The sequence below is a fragment of the Apteryx mantelli genome, chromosome 1 (genome assembly GCF_036417845.1).
Source record: "Apteryx mantelli isolate bAptMan1 chromosome 1, bAptMan1.hap1, whole genome shotgun sequence".
NCBI lineage: Eukaryota > Metazoa > Chordata > Aves > Apterygiformes > Apterygidae > Apteryx > Apteryx mantelli.
In genome coordinates, this window is record NC_089978.1 from 171,332,211 (window position 1) to 171,354,764 (window position 22,554).

The 22,554-nt window shown below is 39.1% G+C and overlaps 1 protein-coding gene across 4 annotated transcripts in view; it reads left to right on the top strand.

Annotated features, from left to right (window-relative positions):
• Nucleotides 1-141: 141 nt before the first annotated feature.
• The window catches only part of FGD6 (FYVE, RhoGEF and PH domain containing 6), a 76,068-nt gene continuing 53,655 nt past the window's right edge, over nt 142-22,554 (top strand). For all 4 annotated transcript variants that reach the window (XR_010886537.1, XM_067312397.1, XM_067312406.1 and 1 more), the window contains exons 1-2: nt 142-199; nt 7,638-10,089. Coding sequence is in view for 3 of the 4 variants with exons in the window: in XM_067312397.1 (XP_067168498.1) it covers nt 187-199; nt 7,638-10,089 (2,465 nt within the window). In the remaining variant the exon portion in view is untranslated. The remainder of the gene's footprint in view (nt 200-7,637; nt 10,090-22,554) is intronic.

The following is a 22,554-nucleotide window of genomic DNA, read 5'->3' on the forward strand; positions in this document are numbered from 1 at the left end:
GGAGCAGCGGTGGCGGCGGGACGTTATGCAGGAGCGGGGCGCGGGGCCGGGGGCGCTGCTGGGCGGCGGCGCCGCGGGACAATGGGCTCCTTCTCGGCGGCGCTGAGAGGGGCCGGGGCTTGAGGCGGCGGCGGCGGCGGCGGCGGCGGCGGCGGCGGCGGGGGAGGACGACGAGCCGGAGGCGCCATGAGCTCCGCCGGTGAGTGGCCGCGGGAGCCCGGCGGGAGCCGCGCCGCCGGGGTGGGACGCGGGGCGCGGGGTGGGTGCCCGCCCGCCCGCCGCTCTCGTGGGGAAACTCGTCGCCGGGGGTTGTAAGCCTTAAGCAGCAAAAAGCCTTCGGGGGAGCGGGCTTTTCTTAAAAAAAAAAAAACAAAAAAACCCCCCCAAAACCCGTGGACTTTAAGCATCAAGCTAATTTGCAGTGTCTTTCCCCTCGAGCAATAGTCAAATTGTTATCCAGCCTAGAGTTACTTTAAGTTATCCCTTAGCTAATAAGCACAGATCACTGGAAAACAGAAAGCAATTTAATGCATCTTTCTGCCCCATATAATATATTCCCGCTTTTATCAGATACTTTTCTGACTTTGTTTAGATCATCTCTGTTTAACAGCTGCGTTGTATGTTTGAAGTATTTAGTAATGCTACTGGTAGTACAGTTCACTGCTACTTTTTTTTTTAAGAGTTAAACAGCTGTGCAAATAAAAGATGTATATTAGGGGGTGCTCAAGAGCTGGGAGCTGGACTGTTAAAATTGAATTTGATACGGTACTAAGTTCAGAAAGTTGGACAGCTTTGCAGCACTAAACAGTTATTCCAGGACTTTGGGGATTAGGCTCTGCACCTGTGTGGGGTCGGATGCCAGGGCCGAGTCTCTGATCCGTCGCTTTAGTTTGTGTCGTCGTCGTGGTGTTTGTGGGGAAGGTGCAGAGGGAGGGAGTCTGCTGGGGAAAGCCACTTAAAAAGGCGAAAGAGAAAGGGATGCTGAGGAATATCAGAAAGAAGAAAGTGGGAAGGCTTCGTGGAAAATGTGAATTTTCGAGAGGGTTTTGAAGGAGAAGGCATAAAGGGTCGTGGTGGGCAGGAAGAGGGAAGCTGAAAGACCGTGTGAAGGCTATTGGAGGGGGGATAAAGAATTTATCCATGTGAGGGTAAGAAAATAAATAGGGAACAGGTGAAGCAAGATGAGAGATTCATGATCTTGTTGACAGGATCATGACAGCTTTGACAGTTTAGTTAAGGAGCTCACAAGCAGTGTATGACTGAAGAGACTAAGGACTGCGAGAAGACAGTCCTGAGGTTGTAGAAGCTTAAAGTCTGCCTTTTCCTATTGCCACAGAATACATATCCTGAAATATATACATCCCAATGCTATATAAAGCTAATGCTCAAATCAATTCTTACTAGCCCCTATATTTTAAATTTATTCCTATGGTTTTCTGAATATTGAAATCATTCAGATTGTGAATTTAGTTATTACTCTAGTTTGTGCTGTTTAAAATGATATGCTTTTTGACATCTGATTGATAACATAGCTTTTTAGTAAAAACGTTGTCAGATGTGAAGACTACAGACAGAACTTGAAATGCCTGGATTTCCTTCTGCTCTTTATTCAATTTAACTTGAAGGGCTTGAATATATCTCTCACCTGTGGTTTTAATGTACCTTTAGAGCAAAGTGTTTTGGTTGACAGTCATAAGTATTGATTTAATATTTGTAATTAGGATTTGCAGAAATGAAAGGCTTTAGCTTGATAGGCAAGTTTGATATTTATTATTTGTTGCTGAAGAAACAGCCCTTATATGTGAATCTATACAGACTTATTTAATGGTGGGTGGAATATACAGCTCAATATATATATTCAAATATATATTTGAAATTTGGTTTGGCAGCAGCAACGAAAAATGTGTAGTGTATTTTAATGTCAAAAATGTAACTCAAAAGAAAAAAAGTCATATCAGGAACAGAATAAAGAGAATCAACATGACTTTTCCTATCACACTTCATTACTTTTAAGGTCTGAAAAAATGAAGCCTACAGGGTTTAGTGTCCCTTTAACCCTCTGATATGTCAAGTCTCATTATAGTTACTCAGCTTTATCTCTACATATGATCTTAAAAGGTTGTTTATTCATCTCTTGCATTTGCTCTAAAGTTATCCCCAACTTTCCTGTTTTATTGCAACAAGTCATTGAACAACATGAGATTTTGAAATTAATCTTTTCCTTTTGCAATTTGTTTAGGATGTTTTCTAAAAACCTAGTGGCTTGGAAACCATCATTTTCCCTTGTACTTTAAAAACTCCATGTGTTGTCTTCCGGGATGTCATGATTCATTCTTTTTTTGTTTACTTTTTAGCATTGTGACACCTTAAAAAAAATTAGAGCCTCTGCATGATGATAAAACAAAGGCAAAGGCAAAACCCCATTCACAGGAAATAAATTAATGAGCTCAGAATACTTTTTAGGTGTTTATCTAATGAAACTCTCCTTCTGTAACTGAAAACATAAAGTAGCTATGTTTGAACCGGAATGTCTTGTCTCGAGTTGTTAAAACTGAAGTTGCTAGAGAATTTGAGTTTTAAAATACTGTGGAATCTGTTTCTCTGTGCAATGTATTAACTACCGTCACAACAGTCTCTGAATGCACATTCCAAACGTATAGCAATAATTATCTCTCTGCCCACATGCTCTTTCAAAGCCTGACTGGTGTCTTACTTGTTTTGTGTCTGCTGCTTCTGTGAGCTGGAGTATTTTAAACTGAGAGTAATCCCAGGAGCAGTCAATCTGCTGTTGGAGTGAGCTCCTACTCTATGTAAGAAAGAACAGCAGATTGATCGCTCTGTGGGTACCTCCATAGAGGTAGGCTATGTATGAAAAGAATATGTTGCCTAGTAGGTAAGTTTAAAAGAGTTTCAATATTTATTTCCTAACTGTCTGAGAATAGAATATGCATATTTGGTCAAGCTACCGTGAGTAAGCTAGTATGTGAATTTACAGTAGGCCAGGTGCTATACAGTAACAATGTTTCAAGCCCAATTCCTTTCTTTTCCTAGTGCAGACAAAACAGATCACCTCATCGAAAAGGAATAAGCTACCACAAATACTGTGCAGTAACGTAAGAGAACACACATGGACAGTTACTATAAAGTAGCTGATTTGTTAAACTCACTCCTTGGCTTACCCCATACTAACTTGTTTCCGTACCTGTACTTTAAGTTTAGATGCAGCTGGTGTAAGAAATCTTCTCTTGTGTCGCGCTGATTAACTGTTTTACCCTGTCTTCTTACGGTTTCATGGTACCAAAAGAATATTGCTTCAAGGTGGATTGTAGGGTCCTGGCAAGGGGACATCTCTTGGGTAATTAGAACCAGTCCCACGGAGGACTTTGAATATCAGGATGGAGGCCTCCACTCACGTGGGGCATTGCAAAGACTGGAATATCAAGTTGTGTGTGCACAACAGCCCGTGTTGCTAGACAGAAGGGCTGTTGCGTTTTTATATCCTCTGGATAGCCTTTTGATTTGTTTTCTAAAGGAGGACTGGGATGATCAGTCAGAGATCACAAACTTGTTTCTCTTTGGCCAGAACCTTTTGCTCATATTTTCTCGTACAGATGCAGATGAACGTAACTTTTTATTGTTTTTTTGCCATTCCCAAGCATGGAAGTTCAAAAGAACCTCAAGAGCATGGGAATAAACTTAACAAGGTAAAATGTTTATCATAGTAAAATGTTTAACAGTGGAGTTTGAGTAACACAGGCCAGAGAATCCAGTGTCCAGTGCAAAATTGCCTGTGAAGTTATTACATATCTCAGAAAGTGAGTTTAGGTTGACTGTAAGTGCTGGTGACTCCACCACAACCTTAGGCGAGATGTTCCTGTAGTTAATTATCCTTGTGGTTTAATAATAATTTTAAAAGCCCTATTTCTAGTTTGAACTTGTCAAAATTCAGTGTTCAGCTATGGGGGTCTCATTATGTCTTTGCTTATTGGATTAGAGAGTCATCCATTATCAGAAATCTTTCACATGTATATAATTATGTATACTATTACCATCTCGCTTCTTAAATGCTTGGATAAATTAAGTAGGGTGAACTTTTCTGGAATCTGAGGCATGTTTTTTAGACCTAAGGTACTTCTTGTAGTTATTTCTTGAATTCTTCCCAAGTTTTCGTTTAAGAATGCCGAAGTGTGACATAGTATGTCAGTAACAGTCTGGCAGCTGCTGAGTACAGAAATATTTTCAACTCCTTACCTCTTTTTATATTTATCTCCTTGTAAATTGTAAGATTATTTACTGCCTTAGCTACACACTTGCATAGAGTTCATATAATTTTCTACGATGATCTCCAAATTCTCTTCAGTTTCTACTCTCCTTCAAAGTATAACCAACAATCTCTGTTCTTAGGTATACAGAGCCATTTGGCACCGGGAAAAAACCTGTTGCCCAACGAACTCGCCATGCCATGCAGTTGTTGTTTCCTTGATGTTATTTATTGTTTTTCACAAAAGAAGCTTGTTTCCACTTTTCATTTAATAAAAAGTCACTCTCGTATGACTTCCAGTCATTGTTTACACCTTTATATGTAGCAGTTGCTGCTTTCTTGGTCTTCTTTCTTTTCAGGATAGGAAATTGCCCTTTCTAAAGCAGTGTATTATGTATAACTGCTTTGGATTTGCACATGATGAATTAAATTAGGTCATGATCAACTGAATTTGAATTAGCAATTTCCAATCAAAATCTAATATTAATTTACTCTTGCTTAGCTGCTGTGATTTTTTTTTTTTTTAATTATTCTTAGGTTCATCACTTGTGTTTTTCAGAAACTTAAAGATGTTTTGTTGAGGAAAAATATTGGTATGCATTCCTTTCTCCTGGATTTTTTTACTCTTGCATCATAAATATATTTTGAAAGGGCAGCTCATCAGATTCATTTCTGATTTGGTTACCTATTGCAGATCTGTATTGATACTGAAACTTGTAATGTGCCTGTTAATACATTGACCCCTAATACATTGACCCCTATTCAAACTAGATGAAATTGGTAATAACTTTAAAACAGATAAGGGTATTTTTAATATACCATGCAACTTACCTGTCTTTTCTCTCTGTTCCAATGTCTTTTAACATCGAAGTCATTTGAAAGTTCTGTGAGGCTTCAGAAAACTTACTGAATCACACATTTGTCAGAAGGGAATTTTTCTGATTTTGTTCATTACCCAGGTTTCTAATATCAGTATATAAACAACTGTTTTGTTTTCTTTGTATCCGTTAATACTTTTGTGCTTTGGTTTTGAGTCTTATATTCAGGTAATGGTATTATATCGTGCCTTCTCAAATTCTCTCTAATGAATGCTAGCTGAAAGCCCTGCAGGCTAATCTAGTCTGACTGGTGGCCAAAATATTAGGTGGCTCTACTATAGAGACACTTCTGAGCTACAGAGACTTCTGTTTGCAGAGTGGGACAAATATTCCACAGGGTATCATTTACCTAGCCAAATTTTTATCTCCTAAATCTTCTGCAGTTTATCTCATTTGGGGATCAGGAAGGATTCCCAAGCAGACTGTCTCTCTCCTCCTGTGTTCAGGGACCTTTAATGACTTAATAAAAATTATTGCACCTGGCCCAGGTCTACCGGAGTGTAGTGTTCCATGACCAAATGGTCATTCTCTCCTCTGTTTTTACGGTAGAAGACAAGCTCATCCTCTATTGCAACCACTTCATTGTCCAACTGAAAAGTCAGTTGCATTGCATGAGTCTGAGTATTCAAGAAATCTGTCTGTCTTCTGCTATTCAGGGTGAGTGCCTGCCCATCCAAATGGTTAATTTTTTTTCCTCCAGCTAACTATTGGCTTGCAGTTCACAGCAGGGGAAATATCTGTCTTTGGACAGGAAGCAGAAGGTGGTGCATCCTTTGCAGTAACTGGTAGCTGTGCCACTGTTGGCTGTCATTTCGATTATGTGGTGCTATACCTTTTGAAAGAAATAGTGCATTCCCTCTTGCAAAATGCCTCAGAAATTGCCTCTGCCATCAGATTTACCTCTTTGCTAATATAATTGCATCAAGGACAACTATTCTAAGGCTAAGTGGAGCCAGTCTGGATACAGTTTAATGATTCATGTCCTAGAAAAACATGGTTTTCCTGTTTCTGTAGTAAAGACATTGTTTCTGGCAGTCTCCTTAGAGGAGCAGATTAGTGTTTGGGAAATGCTTGCATCTGAGTGCATCTATTTTTTTTTTTTTAACCATCTAGATTTCTTAAAAAAACAAAAACAAAAACAAAAAAAACTAAGCCTGCAACCTTATTCTTATATTTCTAGGATAGAGATTAGGTTACAGTTGCACATCTTAAAACAAATAACAACAGCAAACCCACCCCAGCACAGTATTCAGTATTCAGTATTCAAAAGGAATACTGAAATTTTTAATCAATGGCCTAGGCAACCCCTTTGCATGTGAATCATCAATTAGCATGGTTTTGTGAGAATTTTCTTTAAAGTGCATTTGACTTCCTGAAAGTATACCAAAATACTGTTCTAAACAGAGGCAATAAATGCAAAGGTAGTATATAAAGAACAAAATGAGAATCTTGCTTACTATATAAATCAGTCTTCATATGTCAAGATCACTGAGAACCTGTAGAAATCTCAAATTGCTTTTCCACCATTTGCCCCCATCATAAATAATCTCTTGCCTTGTTGGAATGTCTCAGGCATATCTTTAGAAAAACCAAAAACACACCAAAAAAAAAAAAAAACCACAAAAAGAGAGAGAGAGGTCAAAACATTACAAACCCCGAGTTCCTCTTGCTCTCACCTTCCTGCCCTCTACTCTCCTCAAGGTTTGTTATCTAAGGCTGTCAAGTGGGTCATAAATCATAGCGGTGGTAGCTGCTTCCAGATCAGATGGTAATGTGTTGGGAAGAGTAATTTTATAAGATGCACAGCAGAAGTGACATTTTACTTTTAAAGTTGGAAGGTACTGACTGGCTATAAATTGTTGCATTAACCTCACACCATAGGATCCATTTCACTTTACTGCTGCTGACAGACTCCAGTTTTACAGATGGTACGGCAATCCATGTAAATATTGTTTGAAAACAAGGGGGGAGAATATTTTTACGTTAAACATTTCCAAAGGTGGTAGGGGAAGGAACTAAACTGTGTTGGTAATTACCCTAGCTGTCTGTTATCTTTGTGGCTGATTATACAGTAGGCACTTAACATCATTTTCACCATTTTTAAAAGTGTTAGAATAGTTCAGACTGCAAAACCAAGCTAATCTGCTTCTGTTTTCATTAGCATCATGCTTCAGTATCTGAGCAAGGACACACACTTTTGTAAAGTTAGAAAGAGTTGTTAAGAAGCAAGTTATCCTTGAAAATTTTTCCCTCTACTCCTTGATTGTGCCTATTAAAAGGAGGAAAGGCTGCTAGTTAAAAAAAAAAAAAAAAAAAAAAGTGGTAGGGAAGGGGGGAGAAATACTTTCAGGAGAAAAATATATGCATACAAATGCCAGTATCCTCTATGCAGGTCATGTGATTTAAATGTTACAAATCTTCTAGTAATACTGTGGTGGCAGGTGAAGTTGTTGTATGGGCTGATGGTGACTAAAATCTTTGTTTTCCATCCTTCCTAGAAATTAAGAAGCCACCGGTGGCCCCCAAACCAAAATTTGCTGTGGGACAGAAGGCAACACCTCCACCTGTTGCACCGAAGCCTGATGTTGTACTTTCTGGTGTTATACAAGCAACGAGGAAAACTAAGCCAGCAATTGCACCAAAACCAAAGGTTCTCAAGAGCTCATCTACTGCGGAAGTTAGACCTCCATCGTCTATGAGAAGAAGCACAAAAAGCTTAGAGGAACACAGAGGAGATTCTTCTCAAATACTGGACCACTTGAACTATAAAAATGAAGCCTCAGAAGAGAGTACTGATAACACAGCATATATTCTACCAATGTCATCTTGCAAATTTGAATGCCTTCATAAGCTTGGAAATGGGGAGAACACTTGTAAAACTCAGATAATTTTTGAACATTTTGAAAACTTGGAGAACATCAAAGTAGGTGAACAAACTGCGCTAGATCTGGGAGATGGTCACAATGAAAAACTAGAAAATAGAAATCAGGTAGTTTTGAAAGCCAGCATTCTGGAAGAGAAGCTTAAAGATGTTCTAACTCAGAGTGTCTTCCCTAACAGCAGTCCTGTGAGACACAAGTATGCAGACAAACTTGACAGAGGAAATAGCACCAGTTCCAAGAACAATGTTAAAATAGAGTTTATGGAACTTTTGCAGTCTTCATCTTCTTTTGAGGAAGCTAAAGGGAAGCAACAAAATACTGACAGTAAGCTCACTGCTGATGAGTTTGAGATGTCTGAAACTTGCCCTAGTTTGAGTGAAAATAACCACAGTTGCTCTTGTTCATTGGACCAGGAAATCCTGGAAAATGAAAATTTAAGTAGCAGTATTATGTTTTCAGATGAGATGTGTATGAAAGCAGATTCAGAAAAGACTTCTCTTTCTTCTGAAACATGTTCAGCTGCGAGCTCAAAAATGCTTCCAATTCCTAAGCCAAGAAAGCCACGTACTGCATGTCTAGTCCGTCAGGATGGCATAGACACTGCAGGAGAAGGAACAAAGGAACCATCTAATTCAGAGAATGATTCCTTTGGGCCTTCTGATCAAAGCTTTAAAAAGCCAGCAAAAATTAACATTCTTGGTCAGAGTGTTTCTTATAACAATAGTAAAGAAGGGCTTCATCCTGAAAAATCTGAGATAACTCAAAACGTTGCAGAGAAAATGCATCAGGTGAAGGAACCTGCTGATACTGGAGAGTCAACATCACAAAATCTTTTGCCTCAGGTGTCACATAAAATTTCTAATTTGGTAGAAAACATTGAATGCTCTTTAGAGAAAGACCTTAACTTAGTTAACTCCATGGATAAAATGACAGATGATGCTAGTATGCTAGATGCTGTGGACAAAAGGACTAACTTTATCAGATGTGATACTTTGTCCATGAGTTTGCCAAAGCAACTCAAATTAACTGGCAGTCAGCATTCACCTGCTTCCAGTAGCCTGCATGATTCCCCACAAAAAATGGAAGATAAAGAAGTTAAAATAAAGGATGAAAGTTCTCCAAAAATCATTCCGAAGAAACCACAGAGGAACAGCCTACCAGCTGCTGGACTGCTGAAAAAAGCTGCATCAGCAGAGCTTGTTGAAAAAAGTTCTTATGCCTCCAGTGAAGATAAGAAATCAAACAGCATTCTAGAAGGAACTCACTTCATGCACACGCCAGCCAAAGAGCAAGGAGTACTGTCTTCCTGTGATATACCCAAACGTTCTTCTGAAAAACCCGTCTGGAAGTTAGCTCATCCTATTCTTCCATTTTCAGGAAATTCTGAATCATTAAAAACTGCTAATGTTGCTACAAGCTTCAACCATGCAACTGTCGTGACCAAGCCTAGAGCCAAATCTCTCTCTTCTGTGGACATGGAAAGGACAGACAAGCCTTGCAAAGACCCTCAGAAGAAAAACAGTTTGAAAAAGTTTCTCAATATGAAACTGTCAGTTTGCTTAATGAAAAGTGACTTCCATAAATTTCTGTCTAAAGGCAGCCAGTCAGTGGATAGTGCTATTGCTAGCCTTTCCACTGGGGAAGGGTATGGAAATGGTAACAACCGGAATATAGCATCCATAAGTAGCGAAAGGAAAGCTAAATCTGCAAAGGCACATTCTGTGGAAATAAGTAGTCCAGCATTACAGAAGAAGAGGCAGAGAAACAGAAGTCAACCCGAGATGCGGAATAATCAAAGGATGGAGTCTTTAGATGGGCAGGTGCTTTCAGGAGAGCATTTGTCACAAACGCATTCCAATTCTTTAACAAGTAATTGTGCTCCAGAATATGAGAACGTGCGTCAGTATGAGGAAATACCAGAATATGAGAACTTGCCTTTTGCTATGGGTGCTGGTAAAAATCTGTGTTTTGAATGGCAGAGTTCCAGCAGTGTGGAAGACCAGATCCCTGGCATATATGAGGTTGATGAGCCTTATGAAGCTACAAGCAGGCGTTCGAGACATGGCAGGTAAAATAAAGAGAAAAGGGAAGTTAAACTGCTCAACTGCAGCTCTGTTGGTTGTAAACATGTCTTTACTGGTTAGATGATGACTGGAGAGTCTGTATCCCTTTCATTAAATGTCAGCAGAACAGTCATATTGCTTTATATCTTTCCATATGTGTTTGCAGTTTTGAAAACTTATTTCACTTGGTGAAGAGAGTCAGGAGGAAAAACTAGCCTTTCACATATCTGATCAAAATTTGGTTACTTATGCATGTGCTTTTCCAGATTTAATTAAGCAATTAGATATTATCATGTATTTGTGTTCAAGAATACTTAAATGGTGACAAATGAACCTTACCTAAGTCTCGGGGTGAGCTGGATTAAATGTTCATAGAATACATAATTACTAGATTTGTGGGGGAATGCATTTGTTTTTAGATCAGCTGATACAACTGGGAAAAAGAGGCAACCTTTTGGGTATGCAATTTCTTCATCAGGTCTTGAAAGCTGTTCTGGTTTAACAAAAGGTATTGCGTTTCCCTGAATACATTGAGTCTTTCCAATCTTCCTGTGCTCACAGATGCAATAAAATTAGCAGCAGTGAATGAGAAGCTTTCCGTGTGATTCATACGGAGTATTACTGAAAGACAGGGGTTTGTGACTCTGCAGGTAAAAGGAAGCACTCATTGCAGAACGGGTAGTCAACTTCTGGGTTTTGTTGTCTCAGAAGGTGGTGGAGACAGATAGTATCAGTAGATTCAAAAAGCGATTGGATTGATTGACAGATAACGTGTTCCAAACAGATGCTAAATGGAATAGGCAGGAACAGATCTTTTAACATCTGTAATACTGTGGCTGTGAATTCTGGGAAAAGGAATGGACCACAGAGAGTGGCCAGGCTTGTATGTTCTCCCTAAATAGCATCTCTCACTGTGTCTGTCAGTGTGGTACTAGGTGAAGCATTGTTTTGACCCAATATGTCATTATATAAGTTCTTCAGTTCAATGAATCCGTTGATCTTACAGATCCTTGAGATTTGGCTCAAGCTAGCATTACAGATTTGAAAGAAATATACAGGCTGTATATAGTGTAGTGCCCACCAAACTTCTTTACGCTTCTTTGTGCTGTTGAGAGTGTATGCATATTGTCAAGAAGAAAAGAGCTAGCTTATACATAGTCATGTTTACCATGATTTTTCACTGAGTTCATAAGCTTTGCTTCATTCTGTGTGTGTGTGTGTGTGAAGCAAACGCATGTTGTAAAGAATTTGAGAACTTGGCATTCTTTAGGGGAATATGTTTTCTTTTATAGGAGAAGACAAATATTTCAAGTGGCATCCTTCATTAATAATGGTTTGTAGGATTAATGTTCTCAATGTTGGACTGTTTGATAGAAAGCATGAAGCTTTATTGTGAGAAGTAGTATTACCAGTTATTGGTTTGGCATTGGTTTGTGTTATGTGTTATATATGTGTTTATATACTTGTTGAGTATTTTTGTTGTTGACAGTAGGGTGCTTCTTGTTTTGTTTTTCTCCTGGCAAACTTTAAGTGCTACTACTTCCTGATTGCATGTATGGTTTTTGATTCAACCTAAACTTTGGGTATCTTTTGGGGGATTCGACCCCATTCTTTGGGAAGTCCCTTGATTTGATCTGCCTAAGGAGGAAAAGACAAGGCAGGGCATATTTTATGTGTTTGTGTGATATATGTTTATGTGTTGTGGTTCTGGATCAGGTGAATGTTTGTCTTTGCTTTGGGAAAGAAAAGGAATGTCTTGCTGTATTGAAGTGCAGTAGGAATAAGACCTCAGTTGTTCCTTGTGAAGTTCCATACTTTTCTTACCTGGATGAGTGCATGAGATTTATAGTCATTCCCTCTCCACATAAACCTTCTCCAGTACCGTTGGTGGTCTAAGTGATTTTTGCACCCTGGCACATCTGCAGCTGTAGCTGCTCCCTCCTAAGTTGGATCTTCTTGACATAAGTGGTTCAGTGTGTTGTGCTTTTCTTCAAAAAACACACATAGAGAAACATCACCCTGAGCACTTTATTTAAATTTAAGTTTATTTTAAACTAAATCACATGGTCAGAAACTGCCTCAGGGAATAATTTATGCATGAAGTTACCCTAGCAGATCTCAAGGAGCACAGAAATCCCTGGGGGAAAAAGGGGATACACAGGGGCAGTGATCTCTTAACTAGATCAGCTGCAGCTGGAAGAGCACGTCCAAGTATGCCTTTGCGCTCTGGCGTGGAAGGCCAAAGGGCCCTAGCCCAGATGGAACCAAGCAGGTAGCTTCTCCAGTTTTCCCATCCTTTGTAATCTTTACTCCTTTTGAAGTTGTTTTATCACTGTCATTGTCTTACCTTTCCTGCATAGTTCTTTAAGAACCTTTTACATTTTCCTGTGCCAAGTGGTATTATAAAAGAAGGTAGAGAAACAGTGCTGGCATTATGGTAATAATTACTACTGGTATTTTCCCCAACTTGTCAGAACATATACTTATCTCATTTTCATAGACCACAGTGCATAAAATTTCTATAATGCACTGCTAATGGCATCTCAAATGCAAATTTATTGTATAATTAAAGCCAAAGTACAAATGAGATTGTTCTGAGAAATTCACAGAGTGATTGTCTACGTTTCTAGTAATAATGATAGCAATTGTGCATTATAACAGTTCTGAACACAAGATTTCCCATTACTAGGAGAGCCCAGTGGTGTATTTAGCCCTTGTTATATATCTTTCTAGAGGAAGAAATTAAATTCCATGATGTACCCAGTGCTTCTGTGGTTACTGTGAAATTTCCTCCTTATCCCATTTGGTGAAACCCATATGCTTAAATTGAGAATATTGATAGTTTCTGACAGTCTTATCCTAAATTCATATATCTTATTAAATGTGGACACATTTTGTTTGTTTTGACCTTCCCGCAGGAATTTAAATGTACAGTGGCAGGCCTGGGTAATTAATAGTATAGGTATCAGTTGTCCTGTTAACCACTTTATCAAGTATTCTCAAGTGTTTTTTTGGAGTTAGTTGATGTCAGCCTCACATCCACTAAATTTGGGCATGGCTTTAAAAGGAAGGGAACTAGTGTCCTGATGCAGTGTGTGAACCACTGTGTTGGTACAGAAGCTGCTGGGTTTGTTGTTTTTGTTTTAGTTCAGGTGAATATTCTGAGTAAAGAAAGTAATGACAATACCTTGGCAGCAGATGATCCATGTATTTTTTGTACTGTAGAAAAAAGAAATCTCTTGGAACAGTTTTTAAGGCATGCTTGTTTTGTCCTAATCTTGGGCTACCATTTAAAATGGGTAATCAAAGTAAACGCATTGTTATCTGGACACTGTAAACAGAGTGAGTGAAGAATAGACGCTATGGGATAGAGAATGTGCGCTTCAATCTAAATGAAGTTTTAAATGCATTATGTAGCTGCAGGTGACAGGAAAAGCATCTCTTTGCTTTTCTGCGAAGTGAATGGGACAGGTCTGAGGAGTGAGGTGAAAAGTCAGTTCTGCTGATAGCAACACAACAATTCTTTCTGATATTGTCAGAGACCAGTAGTTGAAACAGTCCTGCTTTGAGGTAACACCATTTTTTAAAACCTCCTAACCAATGAGGAATATTTATGCTTGTTATCTGTCTCTTTTTAGTAACAAAAACTTTTTTCCGAAGAAGACAGCAAAATCTTCTTTAAAATCAAATGTAAAGTTGAGCGTACACTTGTCCAATAATCTAAAAATACAAAGGAAAAGTCAACATGATGTGGAACATACGCTGAAGAAAGCAGAAACTTAAACTTCTCTGGGTCTTATGGGCTTCCTTTCTGCATTTGTTATGATGATGTTCTAGGCAAGAGTATTATACTTCCAGTTCAGTAAGTCTGCTCCTTCAGCCCTTCAGGGAACAGCATACCATATTTACTGGCTGCTTTTGACAGTGTTCTTCAAGACCTTGCAAATGATTGCTACCTCATCTTGACAGAAGTTAGAGCTGTCTGTGTCATGATTATTTTCCACTGCGTGGCTTGTTGCAACGTATTTCCTGCTAGGATTTTTCTTTTGGAAGCAGGGGAGGGTGTCACATGGACCACAGTATTTTGAGATCTCAGTATTGATTAGTTAATACGAGTTCCCATTTTCTCCCACCCATGCTGATTTAGAACGGCCCATTGGCTTTTCAGAAATGAATGCCTCAGTGCAAAATATAAGTTTAGTTACCAAGACTATGTTCTGTTTGAGTGCCTGAGTTCCCAGAGGTCGCTTATGTCTCCATGAAAGCCTTTCTGTAATATTGATTTTAGTATTGAAATCTCTCTGTGCGATTAAGCACTTTTCCTTGTTACCCATCCCTCTTATCTGCACTGCATTTTATTGGGGTTGGGGTATACTACTTATGAGCAGTATTACACCAGATAAATACAGTGTTGCTTAGTGGTTAGCTATGTTAGGGAGGCTTTTGAAACAAGCACATTCCTGTTCAAAAGACTTTTCTTAAAAGTACTTAATTCATAAACTACTGCAGTATCTAAAATAGAATTTTTAAACATTTCTCTAACACTTATGCTTTCTAAAATTTGAATGCTAAAAATACTTTCTGGGTATTGAAGGTGCTGTATTTGGTGTATATATATGTACAAAAACATTTTCATAACCTTTAATAAAACCACATACAAAGAGAAGATAGTTTCTTGATGACAAGAGGCCAGGTGTGTGGATTATGGATTTCATCTGTTTCTTAAAAATTAGTTGTAATGGATTAGTGTAGTGTCTGGTCTGAAGAATACATGTTCCTTTTCCTCCACCAGCCCTACAATCTTGTCCCACCTTCTGGTCTTCCCCCTGTGCTTCCAGCCAGGTTCTGCCACCCCTAGTTGTGTATTAAATTCTTGCTCTGCAGTCACACCTCTGGTTTTAATGGAATAACTGAGTCAACGCATTACATTTCCTATAAGTCCTCCTTATCTTTAGTTATGTGTTATCACCGGGCTTCTTTTTTCTCCTTCCTTGTGCGTGCCTTTTTCTTCTCCCCCTTCTACCTTGCTGTCTCACATACGTGTAAGGCAGCTAGCACACCCCTGCCTGCTCGGAAGGCTTGGCGGCAAGGAGTGAGTCAGGGCCGCTTCCGTCGGCACTCCCGCCTCCGGGCCTCTGCCAGGCCCGGCTGGAAGCTGTGGGCAATGCCGTCCTTTGCACGTCACGAATACGCTCTCTTGCTGACTTCGCACATTCTGCTATTTTATAAACTATGAAGAAACGAATTATATAAAGAAGTTAGGGGTGTTTGATCAGCATCCTAATCAGTGAGAAACTTGTCCTGCTGGTAATATTGTTGCTTAAGAGTGTTAATGTTCTGGCGCGAGGATTTTAAGAAGGAAATGGGTGTATATATAAATGCTGGAGCTGTCATCCTGGGGTTGTACCCGGCTTGTGGACTCCTCTTGCAAATGGGTTAGTCATATCACAGTCCTCGCATCTGGAATGATTTGGTTAATTTTGTATTGTCTAGTTAGCTTTTTTTATAGTCCTAGAGTAGCATGCAAAACTACATGGAAGACTTAGAGTGGATCTTTTGCTCAGGAAGGCAAATGGGTTCGTCTCTTTCTTTTCTTGCGGGAGCCTTGATGCAAGAGTTTGTCTCTGTGGTCTGTTTTCCTAATGAGAGGAATTGTTTTCCTTAGCGTTGGGGTGGCTTTCAGTAGCTCAGGTCTATAATTTAGTCTGCTTGAAATAAAATGCGTACCCTATAAGAAGATATTTTTCTTTTTGGTACTCTCATGCAATCTGGGAAAATACATAAAACTTCTAAAGCACTTTGGGAGGAAAAAGTGCACTAATCATTTTTTAATCAAAATAAAAATGAACCTTTTTGCTTTAAAAGAATCTTGACAAACTGTGCAAGTGTGTTTGATATGTGCTGATTTCAGCTGTTTTGACATTGGGAAAAATATTGAGGTCCAATGCTTTCTTGCCATGAGAGGGGGAAAGAAAAAGTCAGAGAGAAATAAATCAGAAAACTAAGTTTTTCCAATACCAAATCCATTATTCTAGTACACAATCCAGTCTTGAAAATATTTGGAAAGTTTTGTGAAATGAAAACAATTGTGAAGATCTCAAAGCCTGTCATGAAAGAAAATATTTGTATTCTGTGTGGCTTTGATATTTCTTTCATCCCTTTTCAAGGGCTCCATATTGATGCTGATCTTGATAAAAGAAATGGAGAAGGCAGGTTGACATAGACCCGATGCATAGAAACCTTCTGACAGAATTGGAAAAGCAATAATGAAATATTTCTAATTTATCAGATGGTATTGCAACTGTTGCATAAAAATAGATGTTATTTAAGTTCTTGACATTATACTTTTGGGACTGTCTGTGTTTATGTGTGTATGAGAGAGCGCAAGCCAGCAATGGTGATGGAAATTAGATAGATCTTGACGAAATGCAGTCGCTGACTGCTAGGCCAGTCTCTCTGCTGCTTTAAAAAGGCTTTGCAGGGCTACTTTTTGTCACTGTCTTGTGCAATTTAAAAAACAGTGGCTTGTGACATGTAGTCCATATGCACCAAAACAGCCCTTTTGAGCATCAGTGCAGGATTTGTTATGAACTAAATGGTTAACTGCCGTCCTTCGTTTTCCACCAAAGAAGCGCTCACTGCAGATGGCAAAAATGTCCTGCGGGTGCTACTGCAATCGATCCTGCCAGTACAATACAAGGATGTCCCCATCCTTCCTCCCGATGATGCTGTGTCAGCTCCAATCGCTGGCTCTCACCTATGGAGCTGGCTGCCTTCGGGCCAGAGGGCAGCGCGGCGTGACGTAAGGAGGAGCCCAAAGTAAGCAAAGAAGTAAATAAAACCCCGTGTCCTTTAGCTCGTTTCCTAACTTCCCCATTTATGGCTAACAGGAACTCGGGTGTCACATACTTTCATGAATTAACCTCTTTTTCTCTCTTCTTTTACTCCACGTTTGCTCTTTCCTAATGTCAGCATTGTTTCTGCATATTTCCTTTCCTTAAGATGAAGGAAGCTAACTTTTTGTTACATATTTGACACTTAATGTTGGCCTTTATTCGCCTCCTCTAACATGGCTCTTCTTGTCTCCAGTTAACAACAATGGTATAAATAGCAGGTTAGGAAAACGTAGCTTCAGAGAGTATCTTAAATGTGGAATGGAAAGTCAAATATGAAATGAGAATTGATGAAAGACCCATTTATATGCTCAACAACAGCCTTTTCCTGTGAGTTATTTTCAGCGTTGGCTCAGGAAATGTGTTTGTGAAGCTCCTTAGTACTGTTTTGTACGGTGAAATTTTAACTGCAACAGGTCTAATGTATATGTAAATTAGATCGATTTGGGGGGGCATAAAACCAATGTAGGAAAAGAAAGCAGCCAAGATGCTAGCTTTTGGCTTTAAATGCAAACAGCGATATTAATATATATCCCAACATTTTCCAACATTTACCTTTGCTCTGATTAAACATGTCTTATTGTATAGACTTACAAAATTGTAAGTGGCTACTTTGTCTCAATGCAACAGACAAGATTTATATTAAGGAATATATATCTTCAGATACTAGAACCAAATCAGTTTCTTTTTAGAAATACTGATTTTACACAAGTGTTAATTTTCCTTGAAATGGTATCTTTGTGCTTATGAAAAATTGTTCCATCCCATCAAGCAGAATTAAAATGGACTAAAAAAAATTCTTTAAAGTGAATAAATAAAAGGAATGTTATCAAAACTTCTGTTTTGGTATCTACAGCCTGAGCCTGATGGTTTAGTGGTTTCAACTGTTCAGAGTTTGTTGATTTATTTATTTATTTCCCAGTGTTTTTTCTGCTGGTCAGGTGTTCCCGATTGATTTTGAGAGGAACTGAAAACTGTGAAAAGTTGAGAGGTGTCTAAATTCCCTTCTTCCTCCAACCTATGCAAAAGGTTGGGTGAAAAGAGAGCATGAGCCCAATCTTACAAGCAGCACAGTTATTCTTTATAGCCTGCATGGGTAGGTTCCAGCCAAATCGTTTCATCCTGTGTTTTCCAGCACACTCTTCAGGAAGCTGTGTCAGCTGGTATGCATGCAGGGAGCACCGTGTTTGAAAGTTAAGTCAGTCTGTGTTTATTTTAGAGCTGAGTAACTCTATCTTTTGAGTACTCTGCAATTTAGCTTGCTTTTGCTGTCTTCTAGGCGTCTGACATGTAAAAGCTGGAGGGCAATGGGTTGCACATTATTTCTAAACTGAACGCGCAGCTTTTTGAAGAAACATATTCCAGTCCTGATTTCAGGGCTTAATTCACCAAATCATAAAAATAATCATCAGACAATATAGAAGACTTTTGGGGGCTTGAATTAACTTTGATTTTAGTGGAGAGACGTAGTTAAACACTGGAATTTCATGGTAGCTCTGGCAAGGTAAAGTCAATTTTGTTTGAGACAGGTATTAATAAGAAAGGGCAAACTAGACCAAGTGAGAACAGAACCTCCTCTCTGATATGTTTGGTTTGAGATTTCATCACATTTTCATTACAGTTTTCTAGAATCATGTTCAGTGGTACTGGAGATGCGTGATAGGTATTTCCCCCCCTCCCCCCTTCATGTGAATGTGCCTGGCAATTAAAGTGTTATTTTGATTTTTCTGCTTCTGCTCCCCCTTCCCAATAAACATGTCTGCCTAGGGTCCGTGTTTGATATGGGTGGGTTAGAAGTTAGAGTAGCAGGTCCTGCTGTAGTTCAGTAGTCCTTCTTTAGTTATCACTCCCATGCCGGGACTTTCCCCAAAGGCGGGATCTGGCCCATTAAGTGTTGTTGATCACAGCTCTCCCTGTGACATAGGGCTGAAAACTGGACTTCATGATAAGAAGGGAAAGCAAAAAGATGTGATTTCTGCAAAGGCTTCACTGCCTGTTTTACCCAATCCACCTAACAAATAATCATAATGAAAAAATGGCAATATGAAGGATTCTCCCCCCTCTGACTTTATCAAGGCAATTCTCTTTATGTGTGTGTTTCTTAGCTACCTCGAATGGCACATTCAGGAATGTCTTATCCCTCAAATTTTGGGGTGGTGAGAGGAAGAACTGATACAGTGAATTGTTTCTCTGTACCAGTCTCAAGGCAAGGGTTTAAATCCCTGTGTTTTGACATTGTGTTTCATCTGGTACTAATGCTCAGGACTGTCCCACATATCATCTTGGATTATATTCTGTTAAATTTGCATAATCTGTTTTGGCACGAGAGAGTAAGATGTGGCAGCTCCAGTGGAGCCAGTGTAACGCAGTGTTCTGCTTTCTGTGATTGTGCCTGCGTCGTGGTGCTTGGAAGTTGAACTGATGCGTTGTGAGACACCTGCAGCGTGTCTGAGATTGTTTGGACGATGTTACAGATCTTAAATATAATGGCTTGATTGAGAAAGAGAACCAATTTAAAAATAAGTCTTGTCAGAAAAGTTTTCACTAACAAGATTTTTTAAATCCTTTTTTTTTTAATATGGCAATTCAATATTAAAATTAATATGGCATTTAATATTTTTGTACGGAGAGCATGGAAACATCTGAAGCATGCATATGTGTTTATGTTGAACTTTCCAAGGGATAGAGGAATTGTCAGCAAATGGTCTAACAGAACTGAAACTGAAAAACACGTCTGTGAGTGCAGGAGGCCGTCTGCAATGAGAGCAGTCTTTATGCACCTCTGGCAGCAGGAGCTCCTGTTCTCAAATCTGAGCTGAACATGGAGATAATCTGACAGTTTACACCTTTTTTTTTTAACTGTGCTTTCTAAAATCTGGCAACGATGTATGTGCACAACTGTACTGATCATAATACCTGAGGTTAATAATAATAATTAAAAAAAATTATTAAAGGTGCAAAATTGATTAACTGTGAAACACATAGGAGCAAATGTCTTACTGCTTTTTACTTAGAATGGAAGCCAGATTTTCTTCTTGTTGTTGAGGAAAGAAAGAAGCAATGTCTTGACCTTAGGATAACAAACCCCCAAATAAATGCTGCCAGCTGAAAACACTAGGAGAGCCGAGTTCCAACAAGTCCGGTGTTGCAGCTTGCAACGTGCTTGGCCAAGTATAGAACCAGATGCCAGTGGTGTGATAGGAGAGGCTAAATGTGGTGGTAGCTCTCCTCAGAGCGTTTGTGAGCCCACTGCTGCCTGGAAAATCCAGGTGTGAGCAGACAGGGCCACGAGGTAAAAAGCAGGAGGAAGCAGCTGGTTCTTGGAAGCATTTGCAGCAGGAGCAAATTCCAGGCAGTGTCTCCTGAGCTCACGCTGAAACCAGTCATTTGCCCAGGAGGCAGCCGGCAGCTCTCGAAGTACAAGCTGCTCTTAACCAAAATCCATTTTACATAGACTGTCTTGAGCTTCTGTGTCGACAGTGTATCATGATGATCAAGGTTCTTGACTTCCTGTAAAATGTGTAGGTGCTTATGTGTGCTTACAGTATTTATAAAATGTTTAAAATAATTGTTTAAATTCTTAAAGTTTTTAAAATGTAGTTGTAGAAACTACCCTGACTTTGGCAAAAACGCTTTCCAAGCCAGTTGCTCAGATGGATGCAGGTTATTTCTGTTTTCTAGATTTGGGATTCTTGAGGAGTCTGTTTATGCTTTGTATTTTAATAGTTTCCTTAGCGTTCCCTAACCAGCCAAGAGAGAATATACCCAGAACAAGTACAGGTGATGCAAATAATCTTTAATTCATTGGTCTAGTTTGCTTGCCTGTTGTTTTGTGGGTTTTTTTTTTTCTTTCTTTCTTTTAAGACTTTGGTTAAGGCTCTTTTATTCTTTAGCAAGATCAGCTATGGAAGGATAGCTCACAAAAGCAAGCAATGAAACTTAGAGGTATGATCTGTTCAGGGGGCTTTAAAAAGATACTTTTTAAAGGGAAGCAAAAGGGAAATCAGGATTAACTCTCATGTTCCCTAGCATCAGATCAATAAAAACCCTTCGTCTGTTGCCTTTTTTTTGTTGTTACTAGTCCTAATAATACAAGAGCTTGTTGAAATCAATGAGTTGTCACTGCAGAACTAGTGCTATAACTTTAAAACTATCTTCTTACAAATCCTATTTGAGAGGACGTTCTTCTATCTCACTCTCCCGCTGTGAAAAAGCACCTTTTTTGGCAGAGAAGTTGAAGCCCAAGTAGCTTGTCTGCAGTAAGGCATCCAATCCCTAGTGTCGGCAGCCAAGAGAGCACTGCGAGAGCTGCAGCAATATCCACTACAATTTCTGACCCTGTCCACTGCACCTGGATGGGTCTCAGCACAAGCTCTTTCCATCTGTGCTCCTATCACTAAAGCAAAGAAGTGACTGATGCTATAGGAATAACCAGGATACGTAAGCCACCTGATCCAGGCTGCATTTCATCCTCATTTACTGCTTAATGGTCAGGTATGCCTGAAAGAGAGCTGAAAGGCATAAAGAGGACACCGAGGGAGGGAATTTCGGTAAGAGCTAGAATGGTGGGCAGTTAGCATCATTCAGAAAATCTGAAATTTAAATTACAAGCTCAGTATGATGGGTTAGAGTCCAGGTGCATCTGGAGTGATATGAAGTTCATCTTTATGCTTTCCAGACTGGTTTGCACAAGGAAATATCTGCTAATGTTGGCTTGCTTAAGATGGTTGTGGAGTTAAGGTGTTGCTGTAAAATGTAACCCTTTAGAAAAATACATTAATTGATGCCTTTCCTTTTGTTAATCTTGAGATGATCACTAATCCCATTATATGCTTTCTTAAGACTTTCACAGGAGCTCTTTAGCAGTCTTGGCTATTATTCATTATTTAAGTGTTTTGCCAAGTATGCTTGCTTTCTAGAACTGATTTCCTTGTTTTTCTCAGAAAACTGCAGTAAACCAGATAAGTATTAGATAAAGACAGTGTCTCAAATAAAATCAGAAGTATTAAGTTAAAGCAAAATAAAGTTTACTAAATGAAATCAGACGGAATTATTGATCAGGCAATCATTTCACTTCTGCTGTGGCACACTGTGAGGATGTTCCCAGAATGTCTTCTGTTGTCTTGAGCACCCATATTAAATAATTATTTAACCGTTTCTAGACCTTAACTTGAATTTTATACTTAAAAATTCTTTCTACTTTAAAAGAGAGGTTCTGAACCTAACACAAAAGAGTCCACAGAACTTTTTTTTTCTTTAGTCTAGTCTCTTAAGTCTTTTATCCTTTGGGTTTCTCAGAAGCATATACCTAAGATCCATTGAGAGAATCAGTCAGTGAGGCTATTGCCTTACCTACAGCTATTACAAGTATAAGGAGTTATGAAAAATGTCACAGCCTTATCACTTATTTTCTCCACGGAGAGTCAATGTGGTTTTAGGTCTTAAAAGCAGTCGGACATTCCTTATTTATTGAAATTGATTGCATGGACTGAAAATATAAAAAAATTAAAATGGATGAAAAGCAATAGTAATTGTTACCTCTCTGGAGGAAAGTGAGATGCAAGTAACTATGAAATG